The 27,870-nt window shown below is 35.2% G+C and overlaps 1 protein-coding gene across 1 annotated transcript in view; it reads left to right on the top strand.

Annotated features, from left to right (window-relative positions):
• Positions 1-27,870, top strand: part of unc-13 (protein unc13 homolog) — a 1,321,962-nt gene that overhangs the window by 51,590 nt on the left and 1,242,502 nt on the right. The window contains exons 2-3 of the mRNA XM_090372343.1: positions 4,335-4,364; positions 21,044-21,143. Of these exons, the coding sequence (XP_090228469.1) occupies positions 4,335-4,364; positions 21,044-21,143 (130 nt within the window). The remainder of the gene's footprint in view (positions 1-4,334; positions 4,365-21,043; positions 21,144-27,870) is intronic.

Below are 27,870 nucleotides of genomic sequence, written 5' to 3' on the forward strand. Positions count from 1 at the left end.
ACCTTAGCATTGAAGTCCCCCATAATAATAGTGTAGTGGGTTTTCTGCTCATTTAGAAGACTCAATTTCTGTGTACATTTCTTCAACCTCTTCATCATCATGGCTTGATGTTGGTGCATAAATCATTATAATCTTTAGCTTGTACCTGTTAAAAATCTTGAGTATTAGTCTTGACACCCTTGGTGATGTACTTTTGAATTCCAAAATGTTATTTTTAAAATCTTTATGGACCAGAAACCCAACTCCACCTTCACTTCTTTCACTGTTTCCATTGGTGTACAGCAGATTTCCACTTGATAAACTTATAAGTGATTCATTTCTTCTTCTTGTTTCAGCCAAACCGATGATATTCCAGTTCACATTTTCTAATTCCTTTTCCAGCTCTAATATCCTATCTTCACCGATGAGTGATCTTACGTTATAACAGTCCAAGTGCAGTTTCCGTGCATGGCAGCCTGGTTGTACCCAGAGATTCTTAGCACCCTCTGCTTCCACTCTGATCCTCTCGCTGCCGTAAGAGGGAGAGTGAAAGCTGCTGGGGACTGAGGGCCATTTGCTTTGTTGTGCTGTCATATGCTGGAGCGTTTGGTCTTTTCCTCTTCACTCTGACCAGGCGTCTTGAAGAGAACCACTCTACACGTTCGTTGCCACCTAAGTGACATAACAGGGCTTACCATCAAGAAGGTGTGCATGAGTGGATTTTAGGGAGGCAGGCCAACTGGACTTCTCCTAAATCTTCTGTAATAGAGAGATATTGGATCCATCAGTGTTTTAGGCTGAGTGTCTGATAACACACAGGATACCTGTTCCCCTCTAAGCCCCCAGAAGAGGGCAGTTAGGTTAATTAATGACTCATCTCTAACAGAGTCTCTCCACTCGCTCTCTCATAGACACTGTTTTTGCTGCATGCCTTTCCTACAGATACTTCCATGGGCACTGTTCTTCAGAATTGGCTTCTATAATTCTCGCTCTCTCTCTCTCTCTCTCTTTCAAAACAGTCCGAACACATGCCGCCACTAGCCAACATCCATTTTCCATTTACTGTCCAGCTTAAAACTCACAGAACCAACTTTTCATCTTCCTCATTTATTCATTCATCTGTCGTTTTCTGGAACAACCTTCCTTCATATGTCTTTCCTGAAAATTTCAGTCTACAGAAGTTCAAGTATAATGTCAACAGATACCTTCTCTCATCTTCTCAACCTGCTATCCAACCCAAGCACAGTACTATAGGTTCTAATACTTCTTGTATTTATGGTTTTCATAAAAAAAAATAAATAAATAAAAATAACAATATCCACCAGGGAGCAGAACAATCTGATCCACTGTAGGCCTTTCTGCACTGTGATGACTAGTTTGAATATGAGGGAAAAATTTACTAGTTACTATTTGCAACATCTGATGATTACACACAGCTGATTCTCCAGGTAATTCTCACAATTACTAAATTTATACTGATGATCCGAAAGCAGATACTGCTATTGGAAGTGGCAATGACTTGTATCTTTGCTCTGATTGAATGTAGTGTTTACACTGCTGAACTGTACATCCTGAAACTAGCACTAGAACTGGTTAATAACTTGGCCATCTAACAGACCTTAATAGTATGAACCAGAGCTATAATATTCAATACGTTCTTCGTTGATATCAATATTTGTAAAAGAATAAGTTTACCTCAATATGATATGTAGAACACTTATTTATGATACTCTCCAGAAATTAAAACAAAAACAATTAAAAAATTTTAAATTCTACATTACAGTAAGAAATAATTAACAATAATTAAAAATCAATGGAACACAATTAAATTAAATCAAAAAATAAATTTAACAAAATTGCAAAACGATTTTCCTTCCTTTGAAAGGAAAATTGATTTTTAATTGTGTTCATTTTATTTTTAATTATTGTTAATTATTTCTTACTGTAATGTAGAATTTAATTTTTTAATAGTTTTTGTTTTAATTTCTGGAGCGTATTATATGGAAGTGTTCTACATGTCATATTGAGGTAAACTCTTATTCTTTTACACACAGACCTTAATATACATGAACTCTCTGAGGTAATACCTACCTTTAAAAAAGCCCTTCCTCCGGACATCCAATACTGAAACAAATTTGATCCCATTTATGTAACTGTAAAACGAAGAACAAGTCAGTCAAATTCTGTCATCCTGGGGAATGAACTGGAAGACTAGGCTGCTGAACACCTAGCCTCTACAAATGCAGCAGAATTATTGAATACTGACACCAATTATAAAATAATTATACAAAAACCTTATAAAGGTAAATGGCATGAAATCTGTCAGATGCATACCAATAAAAAACAAAATACCAACCTTGGTAACCCAGTTTTAGAAAAAAATTGACTGAGAGGTGTTATCCAGGACATGTATTGGCCATACATATTTGATTCATTTTTATAACAGGGTATCATTGACATTAACACACCCAATAAGAAATGAAGCAAGTATAAATGGATTCTTGAATTCTTTAAAAGAATTTCCAGGTATATAGTGGATTATAGCTTAACTTGTAAAATAATAAGAGAAGTTTATCTCAATATAAAATACGTAGAACACCCATATGAATACTCTCCAGCAAAAAAATTAAAACGAAAAAATTAAAAATCTTACATAACAGTAAAAAATAATTAAAAATCAATTGAACACAAGTAAAAATAATTAAAAATCAAATGAACACAATTAAAAATCAATCTAATGTAATTAAAAATTAAATAGATTAATTAAAAGAAATTTAACAAAAAAAAATGCAAAATGATTTTCCTTCCTGAAGCCGACAACGCTTTTCGACCGTATGTTGTGATCACAGGAACGAAAATTACCGAATAGGGGTTAGCACGAAACTTAAATAGGGATTATTTGTCTTTGCGCATGCGCGTGAAAACCCATGAATCGGAGATTAGAAATGGCCGGCAAACATTAACAGAATTCTCACGTAATTTAATTTTGACAGTTTATGCAATTAAGTCTGGTATAATTACGTTGGACACTTAAGTATTTTGGCCTCGTTAAATAAAAAAATTATGTTTTTCGTTAACGGCATGAAAGGCTAATTTTGACTCTGCTGAATGAGAAGCATGAACTGAGGCCACATGTTGATTAACACAAAAATTCAGAGGAAAATGTGTAGAACCTTGGTATGATGAGTTGCGATCACTGCAAGAAATGTTGTATACCAGGTCATTTATTTGTGTTGCGAACAGGGAAAGGACTTAGATTTTTTAGTATAGTGTGTAGGTTCCGTATTGGCCTGGCCACAATTTTAAATTCATATCTTTAAAGAATCTGTTAAGCTGTTTGTGCACTGTTCAACATATGGGACAGAAATAAAGTATTTTTTAATATTACGATTGCTGGTTGAAGTAGTATTTTGTCTCCTTGTTTTCTTTCCTCATTTGCAACACAAATAAATGACCTGATATATACAACATTTCTTGCGGTGATTGCAACTCGTCGTACCAAGGTTCTATGCGTTTTCCTCTGAATTTTCGTGTTAATCAACACGTGGCCTCAGTTCGTGCTTCTCGTTTAGCAGCGTCAGAATTAGCCTTTCATGCGTTTAACGAAAAACATATTTTTTATTTAATGAGGCCAAAATACTTACTGTCCAACGTAATTATACCAGACTATTAATTTCAGAAACTCTCGAAATTAAATTACACGAGAATGTTCTGTTTATGTTTGCCGGCCATTTTTAATCTCCATTTCATGGGCTTTTACACGCATGCGCGAAGACAAATAATCTCTATTTAAGTTTCATGACATGGTCGAAAAGCATTGTCGCTTCAGGATGGAAAATCGTTTTGAATTTTTTTTTGTTGAATTTCTTTTAATTAATCTATTTAATTTTTAATTGTGTTAGAATGATTTGTAATTATATTTAATTGTGTTCAATTGATTTGTAATTATATTTTACTGTTCTGTAAGATTTTTGATTTTTTTCGTTTTAATTTTTATGCTGGAGAGTATTATACGGAAGTGTTCTACGTATTATATTGAGGTAAACTTCTCTTATTATTTTACAAATATTGATATCAATGTAGAACGAATTGAGCATTACAGCTTTTGCAGTAGAGGCAAATTTGAATAGGCACAGCTTGACCTTATTAGTACTTGTGCCAATAAACACATACACCAACAACTGCAAAGTGTAATGGAGAGGGGTTAAAAAAAAAACACTTTGAAATGATTCTTCTCTTTTTTTTTTCCCCTCCTGTTTGTACTTTGTCTTCATACAAAATTTATCTTTAATTGCTTATTTTTATTTCAGTGGTTCTTACAGCTTCCTAATAATTTAACTTATTCCTTTTTTTAGTGAGGAGAGCAAAATTAGTGGGCACAGCTGGTAAGTTTCACAGTATTACTATATTCTTTTCTGATTGTAGTTTTGTTACTGATAAGTCACTTGGTTGATTCTATGCACTAGAAATAAATTAGAGAGTGAAATTTTCATTGGGATATATAGCTGCCAACTCTGGATTTATGACAAGAGAATCCATCTTTATTACATGATTTGACCTCCTCCTTCCTTCTCCATTTCACTGTCTAATATAGTTGTTGAGAAAGCCAGGGTTTTTGAAAACACTAATTTTTCTCCTTTTTTTTTTTTTTTTTTTTTGCAGGCACTCAGTTTTTTCTGCATTAAAATTGGAATGAAAAAAAAAATTCTGCTTGTTTTCACTAGTTTACATTGCAAAAAAAGAAGTGTGGAATAATAGTATTTTTCTCTGTAATCTGTAGTTGCCTCATGTTTTAGTGGGCACAAAGCTAATTAACAGTGACATTCTTTTTTATTTGATTTTAATCTTATCAATACTATTGTTGTAATATAGTTGCTGACAGAGAGTTTCTAATTTTTTCTTTGTGCGCACGCATGCGCACACACACACAAAAGCATAAAACTACATTAACATTTGACTTTTTAAAAAAATTTTCAATTTTCTGCTTTTTTTTTTTTTTTTTGTTAATGAATTGGCTGTCAGGTGTGCTGTGTTAGTCTACATTGCAAAACAGAAAGGCATAATATTATTGTTGTTTTCTGGTTGTGTGTGCAGTGATTTTCTCATGCTTCTATAGTGCGAAGCTAATTAACATTCTTTCAGAAAGATGCCAAAAAATGCAACATAAAATTTCAGAGGATATAGGCAAGATTTTCCCTGTACCGTTGTTGTTGTTATTTGGTTTTTAGGAGCATTAGCACTTAAGGCCATATTGCTCCGGGAATATACGGTGGTAATTCCCTGACCTTTCCACATCCTCCGTATTTGGTGGTGATGGGCTCGAAGCCGACCGGGCTAGCCAGGTGGGTAAAGTCCCTACCTGGCAACCCAAAGGTCGCGGGTTCGAATCCCACCTCGGGCTTGGATCAAAGTACTGCAAAAGCCTTGGGAGGTGCATTATGGCCACAGAAGCCGATGCGCCAACAACTACCAAAAAAATGGGCTCAAACCCTGGTCTAATCAAGAAGCGTGTGCTACGCGCTGCTGCTCCTTCCCACCTGGCTACGGAGGCACCTTCCATGTACTGTAATGCTGGAAAAAAGTAACATGTTTGACATGTGATATTTCAAGTGAAAGGAAACATTTATGTTTCCTTCCACTTGAAATAATTATGCATAATGACAGCATGTAGTTCATAGAAAGAAATGCAAAAATGTTTCATTTCATTGTGAGAATGAGATTATATGTGTTGAATGTTTATCTGTTCATCTTTTGTAATAGAACAAAATCTTCCTCTGAGTTGTGCTGATCATGCAGGTGCATTGAATTCTGTAGTGATATATAAAAAAACAACTGGCATTGTTAGTGAAATTGCACAGATAGGGAAAGAAGAGGTAGTGATGCCTCTGAAAAATAGGCAATTTTAATGGCCAGAGATGGATGGCTATAATCAAAGTGATTCCAAGTTGTTTTATTTTGGGGATCTTTTGGTAATAATAATAAAAAAAAAAAAAATCATCAGATTTAAAGCAGTTTTCTCTCAGTGCCATTATTGGAAGGTGACTCTGCAGGATACAATATGACACACCATCTTTTGAATGACAACCTGAAAGCATGTGGGATTCCTTCCTTCAGAAAACTGTGTGGCACTTGGAGTTTGGTAATGTACCTGATATGTCCTAGAAACTGGAGTAGCAAGAGTACATATTAAAAGATGAGAATGAGCACTTTGATAATAGGCTGTCCTTGTCATCTTAATTTGTGTGCTAAAAAGGGAGCTGCATGTCTTCTTGTGAAAGTGGATGAATACTTGGTGAAAATTTACTGTTATCTAGAAAGAAGCACTAAAAGGAAAGATAGATGTAAATAATTTTAAATAGCGCATACCACTGAATTAAAAAAAAAAAAAAAAAAATCGAACCATGTATATACATGTTGGGTGTCTTTGGTTAAATATGTAATAGACTGGTAGAACAGTTGCATTCTTTTAAAGTTTTAAAGAAGAGGTGCATGACTTGTCACCTCTTCTTTAAATATAATTGAAAAGAAAAGCAATATGAACACTTTTTCAAAATATCAAATTGAAAAGTATAACAAACAATCACTAGGGGGTTGCACTGAATCACTTTCAAATCCAGTTTGTGATTTGTCAAAAATGACAAATTGATTAACTCAAGAAAAAGAACTTCTGAATTGCAAAACTATTAGGAATCCTAAACAGGCCAAACAAGCTGATAATTCTTGGTATGTTATCCTCACTCATGCAGAAAGGCATGAGTAAGGATAACATACCAACATAATATCAATAACAGAATTGAGTGCTGTTTCTGTCTTCTGGCTTGAATAAAGTAATTTGCTTTTTTCTTTTAAATGTCATTTAAACATTTGAATGCAAACATAGCTCTTCAATTCAATGGACCTCACATTTATGTTGTTATTCTATGTGCTGAGGTCATTACTCCCAGATATATTAAAGAAATTTGTGCAAATTTATGTTATCAACAATTTTCAAATCTACTTCCATTTTGGAAATTGATTACCATAGCAAACTAAACCAAAAGGGCGATTCTGACTTAGCCATAGACATTTCTGCTGGCTAAGGTCATGCAGAGTCTAAAAATGAAGAGAAGATTCTGTTCTTTTGTTTTGTGACCATGTAGTATATAAATTTCCATTGAAAAATGATGTTATTACAAATGCTGAATTTGTAAGAACATTCTGAACCTGAAAGCATGTGGGATTCCATTTAAAAACTGTCTGGCATTTTGTGTTGATAATGCTTTTGTTATGGTACCTAAAACCTGGAATAGCAAAGGTATTAAGAGAGAAGATTGAGCACTTGTGGTTATAGTTTGTTTTTGTCGTCTGACTAATTTGAGTGGTGAAAAGGAAGCCACATGTTTTTCATACCACTTGAGGGATCTTTATTATTATCTAGTAAAGATGCATAATATTTGGTGGATATTTTCAGTTATCTAGAAAGAAGTGCTAAAAGGATTTAAATAATTTTAGTTAATACATGCCAATGAAGTAAAAAAATATATTTTGAAGTGTGTGTGTGTGTGTGTGTTGGCTGTCTTTTCTTAATTGTGCAACTAGACTGGTAGAACAGTGGCAACTTTTGACATGTCTGTTTAAAGAAGAGTTTAGAAATGGTGAGAAATGTCATATGAGCACTTTTTGGGGTTACCAAATTGGAAAATGCTATAAGTCAATAATGAATGCCACTGACTCATATCTGTATCCAGTTCATGATCTGAAATAAGTTTTGAAAAAAAAAAAAAAAGACAAAATTAATGAACTCCTCAAGAAAAAGAACACTTAAATCACAATTTTTTGGCGAAAGCAATCTTAAACAGGCCAAGCAAGCTAATAAATCTAGACATGCACTTTTGCAGAAAACCTGTTCATGTCCTTTCTTTACTTGATTAAGGCAATTTGTTCATTTCTTTTAAATTATTTATTTATATTGAGGTCATTAACCCTAGATACGTTGAAGAATTGAAGAATGTTTGTGCAAATTTATTATGCCAACAAAGTTATTAATTCTTCTACTTCCATTTTGGAAGTTGATTACCATAGCACGCTAAATCAGTTATAGGCATTTCTTCTGCTAAGGCCATAGAGAGCCTAAAAGAAGAGAAGATTGTTCTCTTGTTCAGTGTGGAAGTTGTGTATTGCTTCATGTAACCAGTACATAAGTTTCCATTGAAAAACTGTGCTCTGAAAAATGCTGAGGTAGCACAAATTTTATCAAATGGCAGTGCATCAGTTTCAGATTTAAAATTTTTTGTTGAAAAGTTTCAAGTACTCCTTGGTGTCATTAAAGATAACAGGGTAGATTGTAATGTATGCAGTCTGTTTTATATTTCAGGTATGTTCTAATTTTTTTTTTTTCTATGATTAACAAAAGTGAGAAGTAAATGTAGTTATCTTCTTATCAATTAATTACTAAGATTGTGTACTATCCAGTCAAAACATTATGACCACTTACCTAATAGTGTGTCTGACCCCTCTTGCTACCACTGCCGCAGTAAGGCATGGTCTCTACAAGGCCTCCGAATGTTTTAGGAGGTATGCTGTACCTTGTTTCCAGGGTTGTGTACTGTAGATCTGCAATAGACTGTGGTGGACAATCCAAATTCTGGCTTTATTGATCAGTTTATTCCCATAGAGGTGTTCAATGGGGCTCATATCTAGCAAATTTGGTGGCCAAGAGAGGCTGTAAATCCCTGGCTTTATGGCCGTGAAGGGCAATAAACATTATCTCTCTCACCTTGAAGTCACTTTTGTGTTTAAACTACTCTTGAACAATACTGGAAACATGTCATGGTGTCTCATCTTTTTGGAACACACCTGTGCTATCATGAAAATCAAAATCATCCACTCAATGAAGGGTGTACCTGATCAGCCACAATGGATAGGTAGTTTTTAGCATTTAGAGTCCTGTTTAGTGGGTATGAGGATTCCAAGCAATTCTCAGGAAATGTAATTTGTCAGAAAGGTAACTTTTTTTACATCAATGGTCTAATGATGCTGCTCAGGTGCAAACTTTAGACATTGTTGGTGGTTGGTGGCTGTAAGCATGGGTACTTTAACCAGTCGCTTTACTCTAGCAGCCAATTCAGAGGATGGATCATGGAAATGTTACTGGGTAACCTCTGGTTAAAGTCAATGATCAGCTGTTCCACCCTTTTCTGTCTGTTAGCTCACACAAATGGGACAACCTACATTTACCATGACCACTAATGAGGCATAGGTTGTCCTGGTAACTGCTGTTCTGTCCACTTGATGCTTATCCATTCTTGGAACTCCTTAACTAGAGCACTCAACAAAGAGTCCACAAGATTCTATGTTTCTGTAATACTACTATCGTTAACCCTTTTTGAAGTCTGTCAGATCGTGTCCCTTTGCCATATGACATGGGCAAGAGACCTTCATATATACCAGCAGTTCACACTAAAAATTCTGTAATGGCATCTGTTTAGATTTACATAGGTATATTTTGGAAAACTACAAAATAATTTAATATTAATTTATGTGATTCAGTTCAAAATTTATATTTAGTTGTGGTTTGGGTCACTGACTCTTACATGCATAACAGGTGTTAGTGGGGGGGGGATTGGGTGCAAATGTGCCAATATGTATCACACCGTTTAGTCACGTGTCAGAACAACTCCGGTAAATATTGCTACTCGCTGCGCTGCACCATATCCTGTTGGATTTGAATGTTGTGCAGTATTAAACATAGTATTTTTAAACTTTAAAAATTATTATGGACCGTTGGTTGAAGACTGGAAGCATGAAGAACAATGATGTTGAAATGCAAGTTAATGAGAAGCATGAAAATCAAAATCATCCCTCAAATTTGTCCAAAGATGAACTTCAAACAACCCATAAAATCCATTCAGCTTGCTAAAATTCTCAAATACTACATAAAGATTTTCAAAATATTGGCATGAAAAGTAATAGTAAAAAGAGGAAATATGGTGAAGATTATATTTAATTTGGTTTTTCATCTCTTGGCGATGAGGACTATCCATGCTTGCAATGTGTCATTTGCATAGAAGTTTTGGCCAATAGTAGTTTGAAATTTTCCCTCTTGTCTCATCACATCAAATAAAACACGAAAATTATGCTGAAAAGCAAGTTGATTTTTTAAGTGGAAATTGAAAAAAATCAAAACATCTAATATATTCGTATATATATCACTCAAAAAATCAAGACAGTGTAAAAGCACTCGAGGCATCGTACTTAGTAAGCTATGAAATAGCAAAAGCTGGGGAAGCCCATACTGTTGTGGAAAATTTGATTTTGCCATGTGCAAAAGCTATTGTCAGATGTAAGTTTGGTGACAGTTTGGTGAAGAAATTGGATATGATAGTCTTTTCCAACAACAGTCTCACCGAATACATGTCTGAAGACTCAACGTCTTCAGACATTGAAAGAAAGTGTAAAATATTATAGAAAGTGTAAAAAAAAAAAAAAAAAAAAAAAAAAAGTACATTTTATGCTTTGCAATTAGATGGACTACAGATGTTTCCAATCTAGCCATTTTAATTGTATTTTGTATTTTTGAATGAAGTTAAGTGCAGGAAAATATGCTGTTTTTTTATCCTTTAACAGAGCATGCAACTTATGAAGATATTTTTTAATTTAATTAACTCGTATTTTGAAGGTAAACAAATTGATAAATCTTTATGTTGTGGAATTTGTACAGATGGAGCAAAATGAATGACAGGAAAATTTGTGGGCCTTATTACTCACATCAAAAAATATATGTGCTGATATCTTGTGGACACATTACAGCACTCATAGACAAGCTCTAGCATCGAGATCGACAACTTAAAAGTGTACTTGATGATGCTGTCAAAATAGTTAACTTTATAAAATTGAGACCAACAAATCTGAGACTATTCACTTCTTTATGTAAAGAAGTGGGCGGTGAGCATGTAACTCTTTTAACACTCTCACATGGATATTAGATGGCTGTCACATGGCAAAGTAATTGCATGTGTATTTGAATTAAGACAAAAATTAATTTTTTTCTTCGTGGCTCATCCTTTTCATCTCATTGGGTGTACAACAAACCAGATATGGCTTCAAAATTTAGCTTATTTGTCAGATATCTTTCGAAGATAATTGAACTCAATTTATCATTATAAGGTGTAAATACAACAGTTTTCACTGTTCAAGACAGAGTGGAAAGCATGATAAAAAATTAAAATTTTGGGATGACTTTATAACAGTAATGAGTGCTTTAGCACTTTACACAATTTTTTAACTGAAAATGAATTGACTTTCGAAAAAGTTGTTAAAAAAATATTAAAGAACATCTCAACTTTCTACAGGTTAATTTTAGAGAGTGTTTTCCACAAATATCAAAAAATCTGAACTGGATTTGTAATCTATTTGACAAGTCTTTTGTAGCAATGGCTGACCTAAAACTGACAGAAAAAGAAAACCTTTTTGATATATCAGCAGCATTTGAACTTCAAAACTTATTCAAGACTGAAAAATCTTATAACCTTTTGACTTGGCTAAAAAAAAACAAAATAACCATCACTTAGCGAAAAAGCTGCGAAAATCCTGCTGCCATTTTCAACTATGTAAATGTGTGAGAGGGGTTTTGCAATTTATACCTTGTTCAATCACAATACCGGAACAAATTTGATGCAGAACCCGATTTGAGGCTCTATCTGTCTTACGTCAAATCAAATATTGCTATCCTTTGTTTGGCAAAAAACAAACAAACCCAACAATCACATTAAATTTATGATTTATAACTACGTATTAAGTTTAAGGAATTTATTATATACATTCTGTAAGACACATATTCTTACAAAAATTGAAATTGGCTATCAGTGAAATAAAGGAAAGATTTTGTAGGTAAAAATAAGGCTAGTTGATTATCTAGTTGCAAATCGTAAATGATTTAGGTATTCTCCATTCACATTGACTCCTTTCTGCGACCAGTCTAATCTTCTGAAAGCTTCCCCAAGGGCATCATCATCATCATCAGCCATTTTCAATCCACTGCAGGATGAAGGCCTCTCCAGCAACTTTCCAGTTCCTTCTGTTTTGAGCACTGGCCATCCATTTACTACCCACAAACTCATGAATTTCATCTATCCATCTCCGCCTTTGTCTTCCAGGTTTTCTTCTAGCTCCTCTTGGATACCATTCTGTTATTTTCTTAGTCCATCTGTCATCATGTCTTCGAGCTATGTGTCCTGCCCAGGACCATTTTAGTTCTTTAGTTTTGATAAGAATGTCCTTTACTTGAGTTTGTTGCCTAATCCATGTGTTTCTCTTCTTATCTAACAGTCTGATTCCCAATATGATTCGTTCCATTCTTCGCTGTGTAGTTCTCAGCTTCTCTTCCATTCTTTTGGTGAGTGCCCAAGTTTCACTTCCATAAGTCATGGTGGGGAGTATACATTGGTTCATTATTTTACGTTTCAGACAAACTGGGATATTGCTCTTCAGTATGTGACTATATTTCCTGAATGCTATCCATCCAAAATTTATTCTTCTCTTGACTTCCAGCCATTTATTATTATTACAGCTAATGACTTGTCCCAGATAAGTATATGACTCCACCTTTTCAATTACTGCTCCTTCAATCTTTATTTCCCTTTCTGTGGCATACTTGTTCATCATTACTTTTGTTTTAGCCATATTCATCTTTAGTCCAAAATCCTTACTAGCTGTGCATAACTGATTAAGATTTTCCTCTAATTCGTTGGGATCGTGGCTAATGACCACAATGTCATCTGCAAATCGTAAATGGTTTAGGTACTCTCCGTTCACATTGACTCCTTTCTGCGACCAGTCTAATCTTCTGAAAGCTTCCTCAAGGGCAGCAGTAAACAGCTTCGGAGATATTGTGTCTCCTTGTCGAACTCCTTTCTCAATTTTAAATTTCCTACTGTCTTTGTCTAGTCTAATAAAGGAGGTAGCACTCTCATATATTTTCTTCAAAATCATAATATATGGGGTATCAATGCCTTGTCTTTCCAGTGCCCGAAACATTGCCTTATGCTGTATGGAGTCAAATGCCTTTTCATAATCCACAAATGCCAGGCATAATGGTGTTTTATATTCATTTGCTTTCTCCATTAGCTGTGATATTACATGAAGGTGATCCATAGTTGAGAATCCTGTCCTAAAGCCAGCTTGCTCTTTCGGTTGATTCTCATCAAGTATTCTGTCTAATCTGTTAGTAATGACCCTTGTGAACAACTTGTAGATGTGGGATAGCAAGCTAATTGGTCTATAACTTCCAATTTCTGATTTATCTCCTTTCTTATGCAGCAAAACTATGATTGCATTATTCCACTGCTTAGGTGTCACACCTTTTCTAATGCACTTTGTGAAGAGCCATGCCAGTTTTTGTGTTATGTCTCTTCCTCCCAATTTTAACAACTCTACAGTAACTTCATCTTCCCCCGGGGCTTTCTGATTCTTCATTTTCTTCAATGCATGTTCTACCTCATCAGGAAGAATATTGGGTATGTCGTACGTGTTGCTACTTTGCAATCCATCTTCCCCACTGCTGGCATCATTCCCCTGCTCCTTGTATAATTCTCTATAGTAGTCTTCTGCTATTTGAATTATGCCTTCTCTGCTGTTTATAAGTACACCATCGCTATTCTTCAGTTTCAGTATCATTTGTTTTTCTATATTACTGCTCATGGCTGCTGATTTAATTCCTTTGTTTTCCCTTAATGCTTGTTCTACTTTTCTTGTGTTAAATCTTCTTATGTCCTCTCTGAGTCTCTTTCTAATGGCTTTGCATAACTCTGTATACTCAATTTTCTCCCTGTCAGTGTTTTTCTTGCTTTTCATTTGTCGTCTTCGGTTCATCATGACAAGTGTTTCTTGACTAATTTTTTCTTCTTTGGATTTCTTTTTCCCTATAGGTTTCTTGGGCTTTATCACTTTCAAAAAGTTGTAATATTCCTCGTCGATATCTTGGTCCTCAGCAGTCTGCAGAAGCTCATACTTGTTCTTAAGTTCCAGTACATACTGCTTTTTCTCCTCTTCTGTTATCTCAAAGACCTTTGTATTATTTACTCGGGTCAGTTTTTTCCTTTCCTTTCCTACATCTATATCAAGTGTACATCTTACCATTCTGTGATCACTTCCAACATTTACCTTATTCAGGACAGTAACATCATTCACAATATATCTTCTGTTAGTGAGGATGAAGTCGATTTCATTAGTAGTTAATCCATTTGGACTCTTCCATGTCCACTTTCTGTTCACCCTTTTCTTGAAAAAAGTGTTCATTACTGACAATCCTTGAGATTCTGCAAATTCCACAAGTCTTTCTCCTCTTTCATTTCTTTCACCAATTCCAAAATTTCCTATTGTTCCCCTTTCTGCGCTGTTTTGTCTTTTTCCAACCTTAGCATTGAAGTCTCCCATAATAATAGTGTAGTGGGTTTTCTGCTCATCTAGAAGACTCTCCATTTCTGTATACATTTCTTCAACCTCTTCATCATCATGGCTCGATGTTGGTGCATAAATCATTATAATCTTTAGCTTGTATCTCTTAGAAATCTTGAGTATTAGTCTTGACACTCTTGGTGATGTACTTTTGAATTCCAAAATGTTGTTTTTAAAATCTTTATGGACCAGAAACCCAACTCCACCTTCACTTCTTTCACTGTTTCCATTGGTGTACAGCAGATTTCCACTTGGTAAACTTATAAGTGATTCATTTCTTCTTCTTGTTTCTGCCAAACCGATGATATTCCAATTCACATTTTCCAATTCCTTTTCCAGCTCTAATATCCTGTCTTCACCGATGAGTGTTCTTACGTTATAACAGGCCAAGTTCATTTTCCGTGCATGGCAGCCTGGTCGTACCCAGAGATTCTTAGCACCCTCTGCTTCCACTCTGATCCTCTCGCTGCCGTAAGAGGGAGAGTGAAAGCTGCTGGGGACTGAGGGCCATTTGTTTCGTCGTGCTTTCATGTGCTGGAGGGTTTGGTCTTTTCCTCTTCACGCTGACCAGGCGTCTTGAAGAGAACCACTCTACACGTTCGTTGCCACCTAAGTGACGTAACAGGGCTTACCATCGAGAAGGTGTGCATGAGTGGATTTTAGGGAGGCAGGTCAACCGGACTTCTCCTAAATCTTCTGTAATAGAGAGATATTGGATCCATCAGTGTTTTAGGCTGAGTGTCTGATAACACACAGGATACCTGTTCCCCTTTAAGCCCCTAGGGCAGCTGTAAACAACTTCGGGGATATTCTGTCTCCTTTTCGAACTTCTTTCTCAATTTTAAATTTCCCATTGTCTTTGTCCAAGTCCAATAAAGGAGCTAGCGTTCTCATATATTTTCTTCAAAATCATAATATATATGGTATCTGTGCCTTGTCTTTCCAGTGCCCGAAACATTGTCTTATGCTGTATGGAGTCAAATGCCTTTTCATAATCCACAAATGTCAGGCATAATGGTGTTTTATATTCATTTGCTTTCTCCATTAGCTGTGATATTACATGAAGGTGATCCATAGTTGGGAATCCTGTCCTAAAGCCATCTTGCTCTTTCGGTTGATTCTCATCAAGTATTCTTTCTAATCTGTTAGTAATGACCCTTGTTAACAACTTGTAAATGTGGGATAACAAACTAATTCGTGTATAATTTCCAATTTCTGATTTGTCTCCTTTCATATACAGCAAAACTATGAATGCATTATTCCACTCTTTAGGCATTACACCTTTTCTAATGCATTTTGTGTCTTGCCAGTTTTTGTGTCATGTCTCTTCCTCCCAATTTTAACAACTCCAGAGTAACTTCATCTTCTCCCGGGGCTTTCGGATACTTCATTTTCTTCAACGCATGTTCTACCTCATCAGGAAGGATATTGGGTATGTCATATGTTTTACTAATTTGAGATCCATCTTCCCCACTGCTGGCATCATTCCCTTGCTCCTTGTATAATTCTCTGTTGTAGTCTTCTGCTATTTGAATTGTGCCTTCTCTGCTATTTATAAGTACGCCATCGCTATTCTTCAGTTTCAATATCATTTGTCTTTCTGTATTACTGTTCATGGCTGCTGATTTAAGTCCTTTGTTTTCCCTTAATGCTTGTTCTACTTTTCTTGTATTAAATCTTCTTATGTCCTCTCTGAGTCACTTTCTAATGGCTTTACATAACTCAGTATACTCAATTTTCTCCTTGACAGTGTTTATCTTACTCTTCATTTGTCGTCTTCAGTTCATCATGACAAGTGTTTCTTGACTAATTTTTTCTTCTTTGAATTTCTTGAAATCCAAGTATATGATATCAAAATTATATTTTGCATCCAGTCCCTTTGTGATCACATCATAGTATCCAATCAAATTTGTTAGAAAAGACTTCCCCTTGACAAACCCATGCTGTTTCTGAATTATTGCTGCAGTCTTGCTAAACGATCCTGCTATGCTTCTTTAACTAGTGACTCCAATATTTTCCCTGGAACAGAAGTCAAGCTAACAGGTCTGTCTGTAATTACTTGTCGCAATTTTATCCCCTTTGTGAATTGCAGATACATTTGCACATCTCCAGTCTGTGGGGACTTCCCCCAAGTCGAAGGATGTTCTCATAATCATGGCTAAGGATTTGCGTACTTCCTTTGCTGCCTCCTTTAATATAACTGAATAGATCCCATCCACCCCAGATGCCTTTTTGATGTTTATAACTTCAATAATTTCTGCTCCACTTTGCTCTCAGTTTTTAAAAAATCATTTAACTCCCTGTTTGAGTTTGATAAACATCTGGCCCTCACTCCTTGAATAACTCCTCATGTGTTAATGTAGATGCAAAATACTCATTTAGTTCGGCAGCTATCTGAGAATGATCATTGACAGTCAAACCATTGATATCAAGTGGATCAATCTGATTTATCTCCTTCCTTTTAGAGTTTATGTAAGTAAAGAAGTCTTTGCTGTTTTTCTTTGCATCCTTTGCCAAAGATTTTTCATAATCTTCCTTTGCTTGCCTAATCTTTTTTGTCGCTTGATTACAGGCTAGCTTGTATCTACCATTGGCTTCTGTGTCGCCTGACAATTTATGTGCATCTCATGCATTTTTCTTCTCTACCACAATTCTCAATAGTTCATCTTACCTCCATTTGAGCCTGAACCTAGAGCAGTATTTCTTATTTGAAGCCTAGAAGACTAGTAGCTTCCAAGATTACTTCCTTGAATGCTTCTCATTTAGAATTTGCTGTTGGTAACATCATCAGTTGGTCCCACTGTATAGAATTTAAAAAATCTCCGCTACCACTGTAGTCGCCTTTATGGAAGTAAAAACCCTTCCTTTAATCTTGATGGTAGTTACACCTTTAAGTAAATCCCACATCAGTACACTGTGACCACTGCTACTTAGTGGTTCCTTTATCTGTAAATTCTTGACATCTGTAACATCATGAAATGCATCCATCTCGTACTCCATTGTTAATATTATGTCAAATAAATGTTTGCGACTAATTACTGTCGTGTCATTTCTGCTTCTTGTGCCTCTGCTACTATTTTCCCGTGACGTTTCCGGTTATGGGTTCCTATGCGATTCACATTCCTTTAGATGTTACCTACCTCCCCTAAACGTTTATACCAATATTTTTGAGACACCCTGTATACTTCTACTACTACTACAGTTCTATGTATTATGCTATCTAGTTTTACGTTATGCCTTATGCTATCAAGTTAGAGATATACGTAATGCTATTCCGTATCGATACTACACAATGGTGGCAAGTTTTGAACGGTACAAGTTTTACCGATACTAAGTAATAACCCACAACATCTCCATCTAAGTTCAAAATAAACGAAGTATTGTAACTAAGAATATAAAGCTACTTCTAGAAAATAAATTAATATGCCAATTTTGTCAATAAAATGATAAAAAGTTAAGAAAATTTCTCTATTTGCTGGAGCTGTAAAAACTTTGCCCGCACCAAGGTAATCTCGTTCACACTCGATCTTATGGTGAAAGGGGTTCTTCAGTCAAGAAATTTTGGGAACCACTGATATAAACCATAAGTCACAAATCTGCAGTATCACATTTACCAGTTCGTGCTGCAACTTATGTGCCACCGGGTGGGGAGGAATGGCTGATTGCTAAAATGCAGAGGGGGTCATAATGTTTGGACTGGACAGTGTAACCTTTATATAACATTTAATAAAACTCTGTTGTTGTACTTTCTCTAAACTTGTCCATCCAGTTTAATTATAATCTGTATAATATTTGTTGCTCTTCTCTATTTTACTATTACTTCTCTTCTTCCCATGTGCCTTTAAGTTCTCTCCCCCTCCCTCTTGTATATCTTTTCAGAAGTGACACTGCATTCACAAATCCTGCATCCCAGTACATGTAAAGCATGCATGGACTGTCTAAAGCTAACAGTACTGCATTAAAACCACGTTTGATCTATAAAAAATTCTTTTTTTCATACAAATGTATGGAAAACTGTTGGATTTCTGTTGGTGTATTTTGGTGAAATTTGGAATGACTTGACAAATTTCTAAAAGAACTAAATATAAATTTTCAAGAAAATCTGCCCATTGCAAGTTGAGTTGTTACATGTGAATGGACATGAAGACAAATTTGTGCTTAGGCATATAAATATGCAAAAAAAATTAGATGAAGCAGCAGTAGATGTTTTACAGCATCATTTTTGTCAGTTTCAGTGTGCGAGCCTACCAGATGCTATTATGAAAGAAGAAACAGTTGATGTGCAGTTGTCTTTGGATGTGCACCAGGAAGCTTGAAATATAACAAATAACCCTAAGTCATTCCAGGAATTTTTAATAATTCATCATAGCAGTGCTTGAGTGTCAGAGAATCTTTAACCAGGTTTAAAAAAAATTGAATTCAGATCTCTTTTTTTAAGCAGTCCCAGGTTTGAACCACAGTCCACTCAAAGAGTGTATGCTATGGCACTCTCGCCCCTGACCACTCAGCTACGCCCGGGTGGGCCAATATTAGAGTGAAATTATTTCAAAAATTCGGATCACAATTAAAAAAAAACAAAAAAAAAAAACTACAAAAATTCATAAAAACTTATAGTTACTTCGTTTTTTGAGTAATATTATCTTCCATTTATGTATCACGATTCCCTATTCAATTTCGTTGACTTCTGGATTTGAATTCCAGAGAATTCTGGCTTTTGTTAAGGCAAAATTAGATAGCAATGGCTGACAGGCACAATCACTTCAAAATTTAAAATCTATTTTTTGCTGCAATCCATACAAACTGTGTCTACAATTACTTGAAACACAGATAAGAGAAGACAGCAGTTACTACAAGACCAAGTTTTCTTGGTCTTGTAGTAAGTACTTAAATTGAACTCTCTGATGAAGCTTTGGAAAAATTCTCTTGATAGCCAAGTCTGAACAACATTGCAATTGTTTTAAATAAAAATTCGACTCAACATTTTAGAGGAGGTGCAAAGTCTGCAGTAATGTCTTTCTTGATGCCTGACATATAATCCTAGCAGAAATCCACACAGAAAAAAAATCCAGATAAATTAATCTATTGAAAGCATACAGTCCTATAGCTGTATGTTAATGTGTATTCTGTGCATTTAAAATATGTATTTTGTCAGTGAAATAAAATTTTTTTTTTTTTCTGAAAAATCTCCCTTAATTCTTCTGTTTTTTTCAATGAACTCTTGCTTTTTTCCAAAAAAAAAAAAAAAAAAAACACACAACCTGTTTTGTGCTTGTTATTTTTTCCTCCTGCTTGCAGTTGTCCATTACCCAACTTTTTCATAGTCAAAAGTTCACAGCAGTAGGGATAATTTCAGTTTTGTTGAAATGAGTGAGAACTAGAAATCAGATTCATTTAAAATAATAATGTTTATGTACAAGTTTTCTTGCTCTTGTTGTAAGTGCCGTCATCTCTTATCTGTGTTTCAAGTAATTGCTGACACAGTTTATATGGATTGCAGCAAAAAATAGATTTTAAATTTCGAGGTGATTGTGCCTTTGCTATCCAATTTTTCCTTACAAAAGCCAGAATTCTCTGGAATTCAAATCCAGAAGTCAACGAAATTGAATCGTGATACATAAATGGAAGATAATATTACTCAAAAAACGAAGTAATTTCAAGTTTTTATGAATTTTTGTAGTTTTTTTTAATTGTGATCCGAATTTTTAAAATAATTTCACTCTAATATTGGCCCACTAATTCTGGCATAGCTGAGTGGTCAGGGGCGAGAGTGCCATAGCACACATTCTTTGAGTGGACTCTGGTTCAAACCTGGGACTGCTAAATATGATTAATGATTGTATTCATGATTTATTGTAAACTCCTCTGACCTGGTGGTTGTGCCAGAATATAAATAAGAACATAATTAATATTTAAAAGGATTTATTTAAAAATTTTAATTTTTAGAAATTTTCAAAATTTCATGAAGGAATTCATTCTACAGAGCCAGTTGTTAGTGGGGGAACTATATGGCTGTTGCTTAAGCCACAGATGTGTGTGGGGAACTCACTCCAGAAAGGGTTAAAATAACCAAATGTCAAACAAAACTGAACCTTAAATTGAACCTTTGTCTGAAGTTGAATAACATATAACATGCAAGGTCATCCATTCCATCAATTGATTAGTTTTTTGGTGGGTGGTAATGTTGGAATTTTGAAAAAGCAAAATCATTTTTTAGTAATATCTGTTTTGCATGCCTAAGTTTTTTTGGTTTTTTTTGAAATTTCCTTTTTATTATTAAACAATACTTAAATTCATTTCACTGTACTAAGCATATTAGGAAATTTTATGTATTTGATTAGGAAGAGAAATGTTTTGGAACTGCTTCTGTAAGGATTGTGCAAGGACCATTCAGTATATAATATACATGTGCATGTGGTATATATCTATACTTCTTAAAGTTTTTTTTAATATTCTTTTACGAACAAATATAATGTTTAATTCAGTAGAATTAGTCTTGTCACTCATTGAGTCTTCTGTTATGCATTTAATTTGACATGGAGTGTGTGTGTGTGTGTGTGTGTGTGTGTGTGTGTGTGTGTGTGTGTGTGTGTGTACAACTATATTTTGCTTTATTATTGTTATTTTGTTACAGGTCAGTTTAATTCCTATGTTAATCTCAAGCTTCAGAATGTGAAATCAACAACTGTAACAGTGAAAGGAAATAATCCTAGTTGGGAACAGGATTTTATATTGTTAGTATATTATATATATTAGTATATTAATATTAGAATGTCTGAATCATGCAAGGAAAATTGACTGTTAGGAATCTGACAAAAAAAAAACAAAAGAAACCCAGCAACACTTAAAAAAATTTGCAAATATTGTTTCCTCAGTGCTAGAAAGTAATCATCCAGTTCTTCCTGGAGCCTGGCTGAACTCTCTATCTTGGCTACTGTAGGAGGTGATTATTCCTATGATCTACAACATCACCCAAAGAGGATGTGTTGCAGATCACTGCAGAGCTTTGCAGGCTTAAAGATGACAGTTGCAAAGCTTGGCAACTTGATATGTTGGTGCAGGGGGGGGAAGGTTCAGTTTATTCTCTTCAGTACGTACACCTCATGATGAGAGCCTTGTCAATCAATTTGGCCCTGAAGTGACTGTGCAAGGCTCATGGGGTAGAATTTTTCTCAACATGGTCTGTGCTTGTTAAAAGGAGAGACTGCTTGTACAGGAATGGGATACACTTAAATAGAAGGGGTGCAAGAATACTTGCTGATGCTATTGAGGCAGTGTTAATTGGGTTAATTGGGCAGTGTTAATTCACAGACTAAAAGATTAACAGTAACCGCAGGCAGAGATGCAAGTGATTCTTGCACCTCTGCTTCTATTAGATTGGAGGGTGGAGTTCTGGGGTTTTCAGGGACTGGTGTGAGTCATCTTGGAACAAATAAGTACATGGGCTGTGTTAGGATATCTAAGAATAAGAACAGGTGCATGTATACTTGCATTGCATGTACACCAATGCCAGAAGTATAGTAAATAAATTTGATGAATTTGAAGTGCTTGTCAAGACATCAAAGGTGGATATTGTTGAGATATCAGAGATGTGGTGTCACACAGTTATAAGGAATGCAGAATTGGAATTTGGGGAGTACAATGTGTGGAGAAAGGATAGACAGGATGGGAAGGGAGGAGGGGTTATGCTGTTAATTAAGAAACACAAAATCTAAGGAAGAGCATCCGATTGACATAGATGGCGAGTGCAATGTTGAGTCAATTTGATGTGATCGGAGCACTGGGAAAGCAAAAATGAGAGTAGGAGTGTGTTATTGGCCTAATGACTCCGATGAGTATAGTGAACAACTGTACAGAGAAATAGTGGGTAGTAAATCAGATTGTCTAATAATGGAGGATTTTAACTTCCCAGATATTGAATGGAACTTGTGGTCACTTGCACACTAGCAAGACTTTTATGGATTTATGGGATGATTGTTTTTTACAGCAAAACGTTAGAGAGGCAACCAGTGAAAGTAATACTCTTGATCTGGTTATCAGCAGTGATTATTCTTGCATTAGGAATCTGCAGATAAAGGAATCACTGGGTGGTAGTGATCAGTGTACTGATGCGGAATTTATTTAAAGATGCAACTGCCATCAAGGGTAAAGGGAAGGGTTTTAGCTTCCGTAAAGGTGTATACAGTGGGTCCAACTGATGATGTTATCAGCAGCAAATTTTAAATGAGAAGCATTCAAGGAAATAATCGTTGAAGCTACTAGGCTTTTCGCACTGATTAAGAAGTACTGTTCAAGGTTTAGGCCTAAATGGATGTCAGATGAACTAATGAGACTCGTAACAGAGAAGAAAAGTGCATTTGGGATACATATAAATTACCAGGCAACACAGAAGCCCACGATAGTCACAAAGGAAGTTAGGCAAGTGAAGACAGATTACGAAGAAATCTTTGGCAAAGGATGCTAAGAAAAACAGCAAGGACTTCTATAGTTATATTAACTCTAGAAGGAAGGGGATGAATCAGATTGTTCAGCTTGATATTGATGGTTCGACTGTTGATGATCGTGCTCAGATAGCTGACATTCTGAATGAGTATTTTGCATCTACATGCATACATGAGGATTTATTAAGGGAGGAAGATTCCAAAAGTTTATCACACAAACAGGGTGCTTAATGATTTTTTAATAACTGAGAACAAAGTGGAGGAGAAATTGTTGAAGTTAAACATAAGAAAGGCATCTAGGGTGGATGGGATATGTCCAGTTATATGAAGGGAGGCAGCAAAGGAAATAAACAAACCCTTAGTCATAATTATGAGAGCATCCTCGGACTCAGGGAAACTCCCTATATACTGGAGATATGCAAATGTATCTCCAATTCACAAAGGGGGAATCAAATGGTGACACGAGTAATTACAGTCCATTTAGTTTAACTTCTTTTCAGTGGAAAATAATGGAGTCACTGTTTAAAGATGCATTGCAGCACCATCTAGACAAGACTGCAGTAATAATTCAGACCCAACATGGGTTTAAGGGAAAGTCTTGATAAATTTGATTGAATACTATGATGTGGTTACAAAGGAACTGGATGCAAAAAATAATTTTGATATAATATACTTTGATTTCAGGAAATCTTTTGATATGGTTGCACATGGAAGACTACTGTACAAATTGGAGCAGTATGTTATTAAGGGTAAGTTTTTACAGTGGATAAAAGGGTGGTGGATTTGGGAGAAGACAGAGTGGTAATCAATGGACGCCGCTCTTCATGGACTAATGTTATTAGTGGAGTTTCCCAGGGTTTGGTATTTGGCCCACTGTTGTTTTGTATATTTATCAATGATAATAGTTGAAGAAGGTATATCAGGATACAAAGGTTGGCAGTGTTGTTAATGACAGTAATGGCAGTGTGCTATTGCAACAGGATCTAGAAAATTTAGGGAGATGTGCTGAGAAGTGGACAACTGAAGTTTCTGTAACATTGACAAATCAAAAGTACTGCATAGGGTAGAAGTAACCCAATGAGAAACGTAACAATTTTGTGGTACTACACTTAAGGTGGTAGAAAATGAAAAAGACCTGGGGAGTAATTGTGCAGTCAGATATGAAATTTTCTTACAGTGTAGGCAGGTTGCCAGAGCAGGTCATGGGGGGTACCGTCAATGATATACAGGAATTTTGGTAGTAGGGAAAAGGAGGTGATTATACTTTTTTTTTTTTCTGTTTATTCTCCGGCACGACAACCAAGGTCAGTAGAGTTTACAATAAATTGTCAATACAAATATTTAGTAGTCACGGACTTGAACCCCGGTCCACTCAAGGAACGCGTGCAATGCTCTCTCGCTCCTGACCTCAGTTACGTCAGGCCTATACCTTTGTGTAAGGCAGTGGTCAGGCCATGCCTTGAGTACTGTGTACAGGTATGGCAGCCTCATTTTAGGATGGATGTCGAGTTGCTTGAGTGAGTACAGAGAAGGGCAACAAGATTGGTGAGGGGAATGAAAGGGTGGTCTTACCACGAAGGGTTCTGCAATATTGCAGAATCTGGAGACTAAGCACCTGCGAGGTGATCTGATTGAGGTGTATAAGGCCTTGAATTGGTTGAGCAGGCATCAATTCTGATGGGATTCTTGCTGTTGTGCAGATTACGAACCTGACCGGGCATGAATTCAAATTGAGGTAAGACAGTTCATACATCCATTCAATTTCACACATCCATTCCCAAATGTCTATAGGGAATGGATGTGTGAAATGCCTTTTTTTTTTGGCTGATGCTACATAAGCTTATTTTCTTGCATCATGCCTCTCCTCCTACTACAGTTACTAGCCTCAGTCAGCTCCCCTTCTAAAATAAGTTGCCAAGCTTTGCACTCCTAGTCCACTAAGCCATCACTTTAAAAAAAAATAATAAATAAATTTATTAATGACTTTTGCTGCAAGAGAGAGAGAGAGAGAGAGGGGAGGGAGGGAACTATAGTGAAATTTCATTATTACAAAGTTTTAGGGATCCTGAATGTTAAATTTTTTGTAATAATAACAAAAATAAATAAAATGGTAAAAATAAAACAATAACAAAAGTCTCTTCTAAGAATAATACCTATTTTTTTTTAGATTTTCTTTTATTTATAAGATAAACTAAGATGAAAGAAACAACGTAATTGAAATAAAAATATAGTACATATATAATTAGTATCACCAAAGTGATAAAAGAAGAATTACAGTTCTAATATTACAGAAAAATTGTGTGAAAAATGAACTCTTTGATCTGAATTAATCTAATTTAAGGAAAAACCAAAATATCTAATTTTGTTTCCATTTTTTTTTTTTTTATGTATATTATGTATAACTGTAGCAGTGAGATTATCAAATGCAACATTCTTCTTCTTCATTTTTCTTTCTTGATCAGCAACTTTCTTATCATTCACCTGAAAAAACTCCTTGTATTTGCTAACAATTCCATATGTTCCTTCAAAGTTCTCCATTCCTCACTACTAATACATTCGTTTTCTAGACCATGTTTTTCAATGGTAATGTCTCCAGAACCAATCAGAAATGGTTTGAATGTTATACTCTGATGCAGTACTCTCTCGCAATAACAGTATTTCAGATAGACGTCCAAGACATTCCTCTTTGGCTGTAAAATTCCCTACTTCTGTAGTTGAAAATTGAGTACTTTATTACAGGGGTTCTTAAACTGTGGGTCTCGAAAAAGATTCTGCGGGGGTCACAGCAAACAGTGATAAACATGATTAAATTAAATATTTATTATAGAACTATTGAAATTATTATACACCAGTGGTTCTTAAACTGTGGGTCACTAATAATTTCATCTTATGAAAATGGGTTGCAGATAAAAAAAAGTTTTTAAGCACCTGTGTTTTTTTAGATGGGCTCTAAATGTTCTTGAAGTTATAAAGGCTTGCTTCACAGGCTGCATAAAAAAAAAAACTAGTGGTATTGAGAGGTAAAACCAACATCCTTTTAGTAAACTTAAGTGTCTGAGCAGAATGTGTTGTGCAATGAACTAGAATTTATCAAAATGTATTTTTTTTTCTGATGCCATTCTGTCCATTCCCAATATCTAAGGCTGAAAAGTTTTTACTGTAATTCAAGCACTTCAACTGGCTTCATAATTACATAGAAATTGATTAGTGCCTAGTCTTGGATTGGAAAATTTGTCAACTGAAGTTGGGTGCATTTTGTAACTGCCATTTACATTGCAACTTAACAGAATAGTGATTCTGTGTTTATTTAATTTTCCACCATTGCAAGACTCTCCTTGAATAGCAAGTATTTTGTTGGGCAAATTATAAAATATACCTGTTTTCTCTACCTCATATTTTTTAAGAATGGACTATGCAGAATATAACCATTCTGTGGCTTTTACTTTATCAGATGATCCTGACTTTCCACAAACATTTCATGAGACTAAGTTATTCCTGTCCTTAAATATCTAGAGTCGTTTGCTGCTGCATTTGAAATTTCTAATTCTGTGATTCTTGAGCTACATAATCATTTCTTTTAAGATGGTATCTGATACTGACAAATTAGATGCACACATTTGTTGTTACCACTCTAAGTTTTGTTTCACACTACTCATGTGTGCACCATTTAGTTACTTTCCTGATTTTATTGCTGCTCCAGTGTCATGCATTTGAAGTGTTTTTCAGTATTGTAGCCAAAGTAGGTAAAGGGATGTTGTATTCTTTTGCAATATCCATTTTAGTTCTTTCCATCCTATCAACCTCTTGTGCTTTCATTTTAATTTTAGGTGAACTTTTCTCCATTTATGCTTTGGTCACCATAACTGCTTAGATGAGATTTAATATAAACAGACTTTGAATTAATTTAAAGACAAGCTCCAAAAAGATATCATCTTCGATCCTTTTAAAAATAGCATCAAAAATAATTATAACAAAACACTGAGTACAGGTCAACAATTGCAAGTGACCAGCAAACAATGTTTTTATTGTAGTTACTGTTAACTGGCTTTGTTTACATAAAAGTAAATTAACTCAGTGCTCTTTCATGAAATGCAGAACTGGGACATTAATAGAACAAATGTGCCAAGCTTTGTATTAACCATACAAAATGTCATTATTTTCTCATGGGATAAAAACAGATTCTGTAACATATTGTAATCGAATTTTGTAATTAATGAATATGTTTATGTAGAAAAGCCTATCCTTTCTCAGGGGAACAATATTTGCATCGTATAAATTGAACATGTATTAACTAGATTTACTGTATCTGTGTAATTCTCTCCTCATGTAGGTACCAATCCAGCTGATCTCCCCCTCCACCAGCTATAAGTTTTTAACCACACATGGAGGTAGTTTATTTCCAGTAATTAACAACTCATTGGCTGAAACAGAACTTGCTATACTCCACTCCAAGCCTCTTTCCTAGTAATTTGAATTTATGGTTCCCTAGGTTAGGGTATCATTTATAACAGTAATTTTTCCCTCATTAAATTTACTGTCTCATCTCATGGCCTTATAGACCTTGGTCAGGTCCTCTTAAGGTGAATTGTTACAGGCTCTGTAGTCCACGTATTCGAAGTTTTCCCTCATATGGGTGTTCTTTTATTATACTCACCAGGCATGTTGCCTGTCTTCAGACACTTATAAAACACTTTTTTTTTTTTAGGTTAGGTGTAATCACTGCTTGGACATAGTACTTCAATTGCAGTTTTACAGTTGCTTCATGCATTGGGATTATGACCTTTTTATATGTACAAAAAATTGTTGATAGGACTTTATAGGCCCTCCTTTGCCACCTGTCTGCACTACATAGAAAAGTTTATTTTATGTCTGCCCATTTTTTAACCCTCAAGTCCCTTTCTGCTGAAGTTATTTAAGGGTTTCTATTCTCCACGAGTAAAACCTTACATTTTTCTGAATTAAAGTATAGTAGCCACTACTTGGGGGGGGGGGGGGAAAGTGTGTGTGTTTCCAAGAAAAC

Source organism: Mastigoproctus giganteus, chromosome 4 (assembly GCF_048544385.1).
Source record: "Mastigoproctus giganteus isolate SK-2022 chromosome 4, ASM4854438v1, whole genome shotgun sequence".
In the NCBI taxonomy this organism is placed as follows: Eukaryota; Metazoa; Arthropoda; class Arachnida; order Uropygi; family Thelyphonidae; genus Mastigoproctus; species Mastigoproctus giganteus.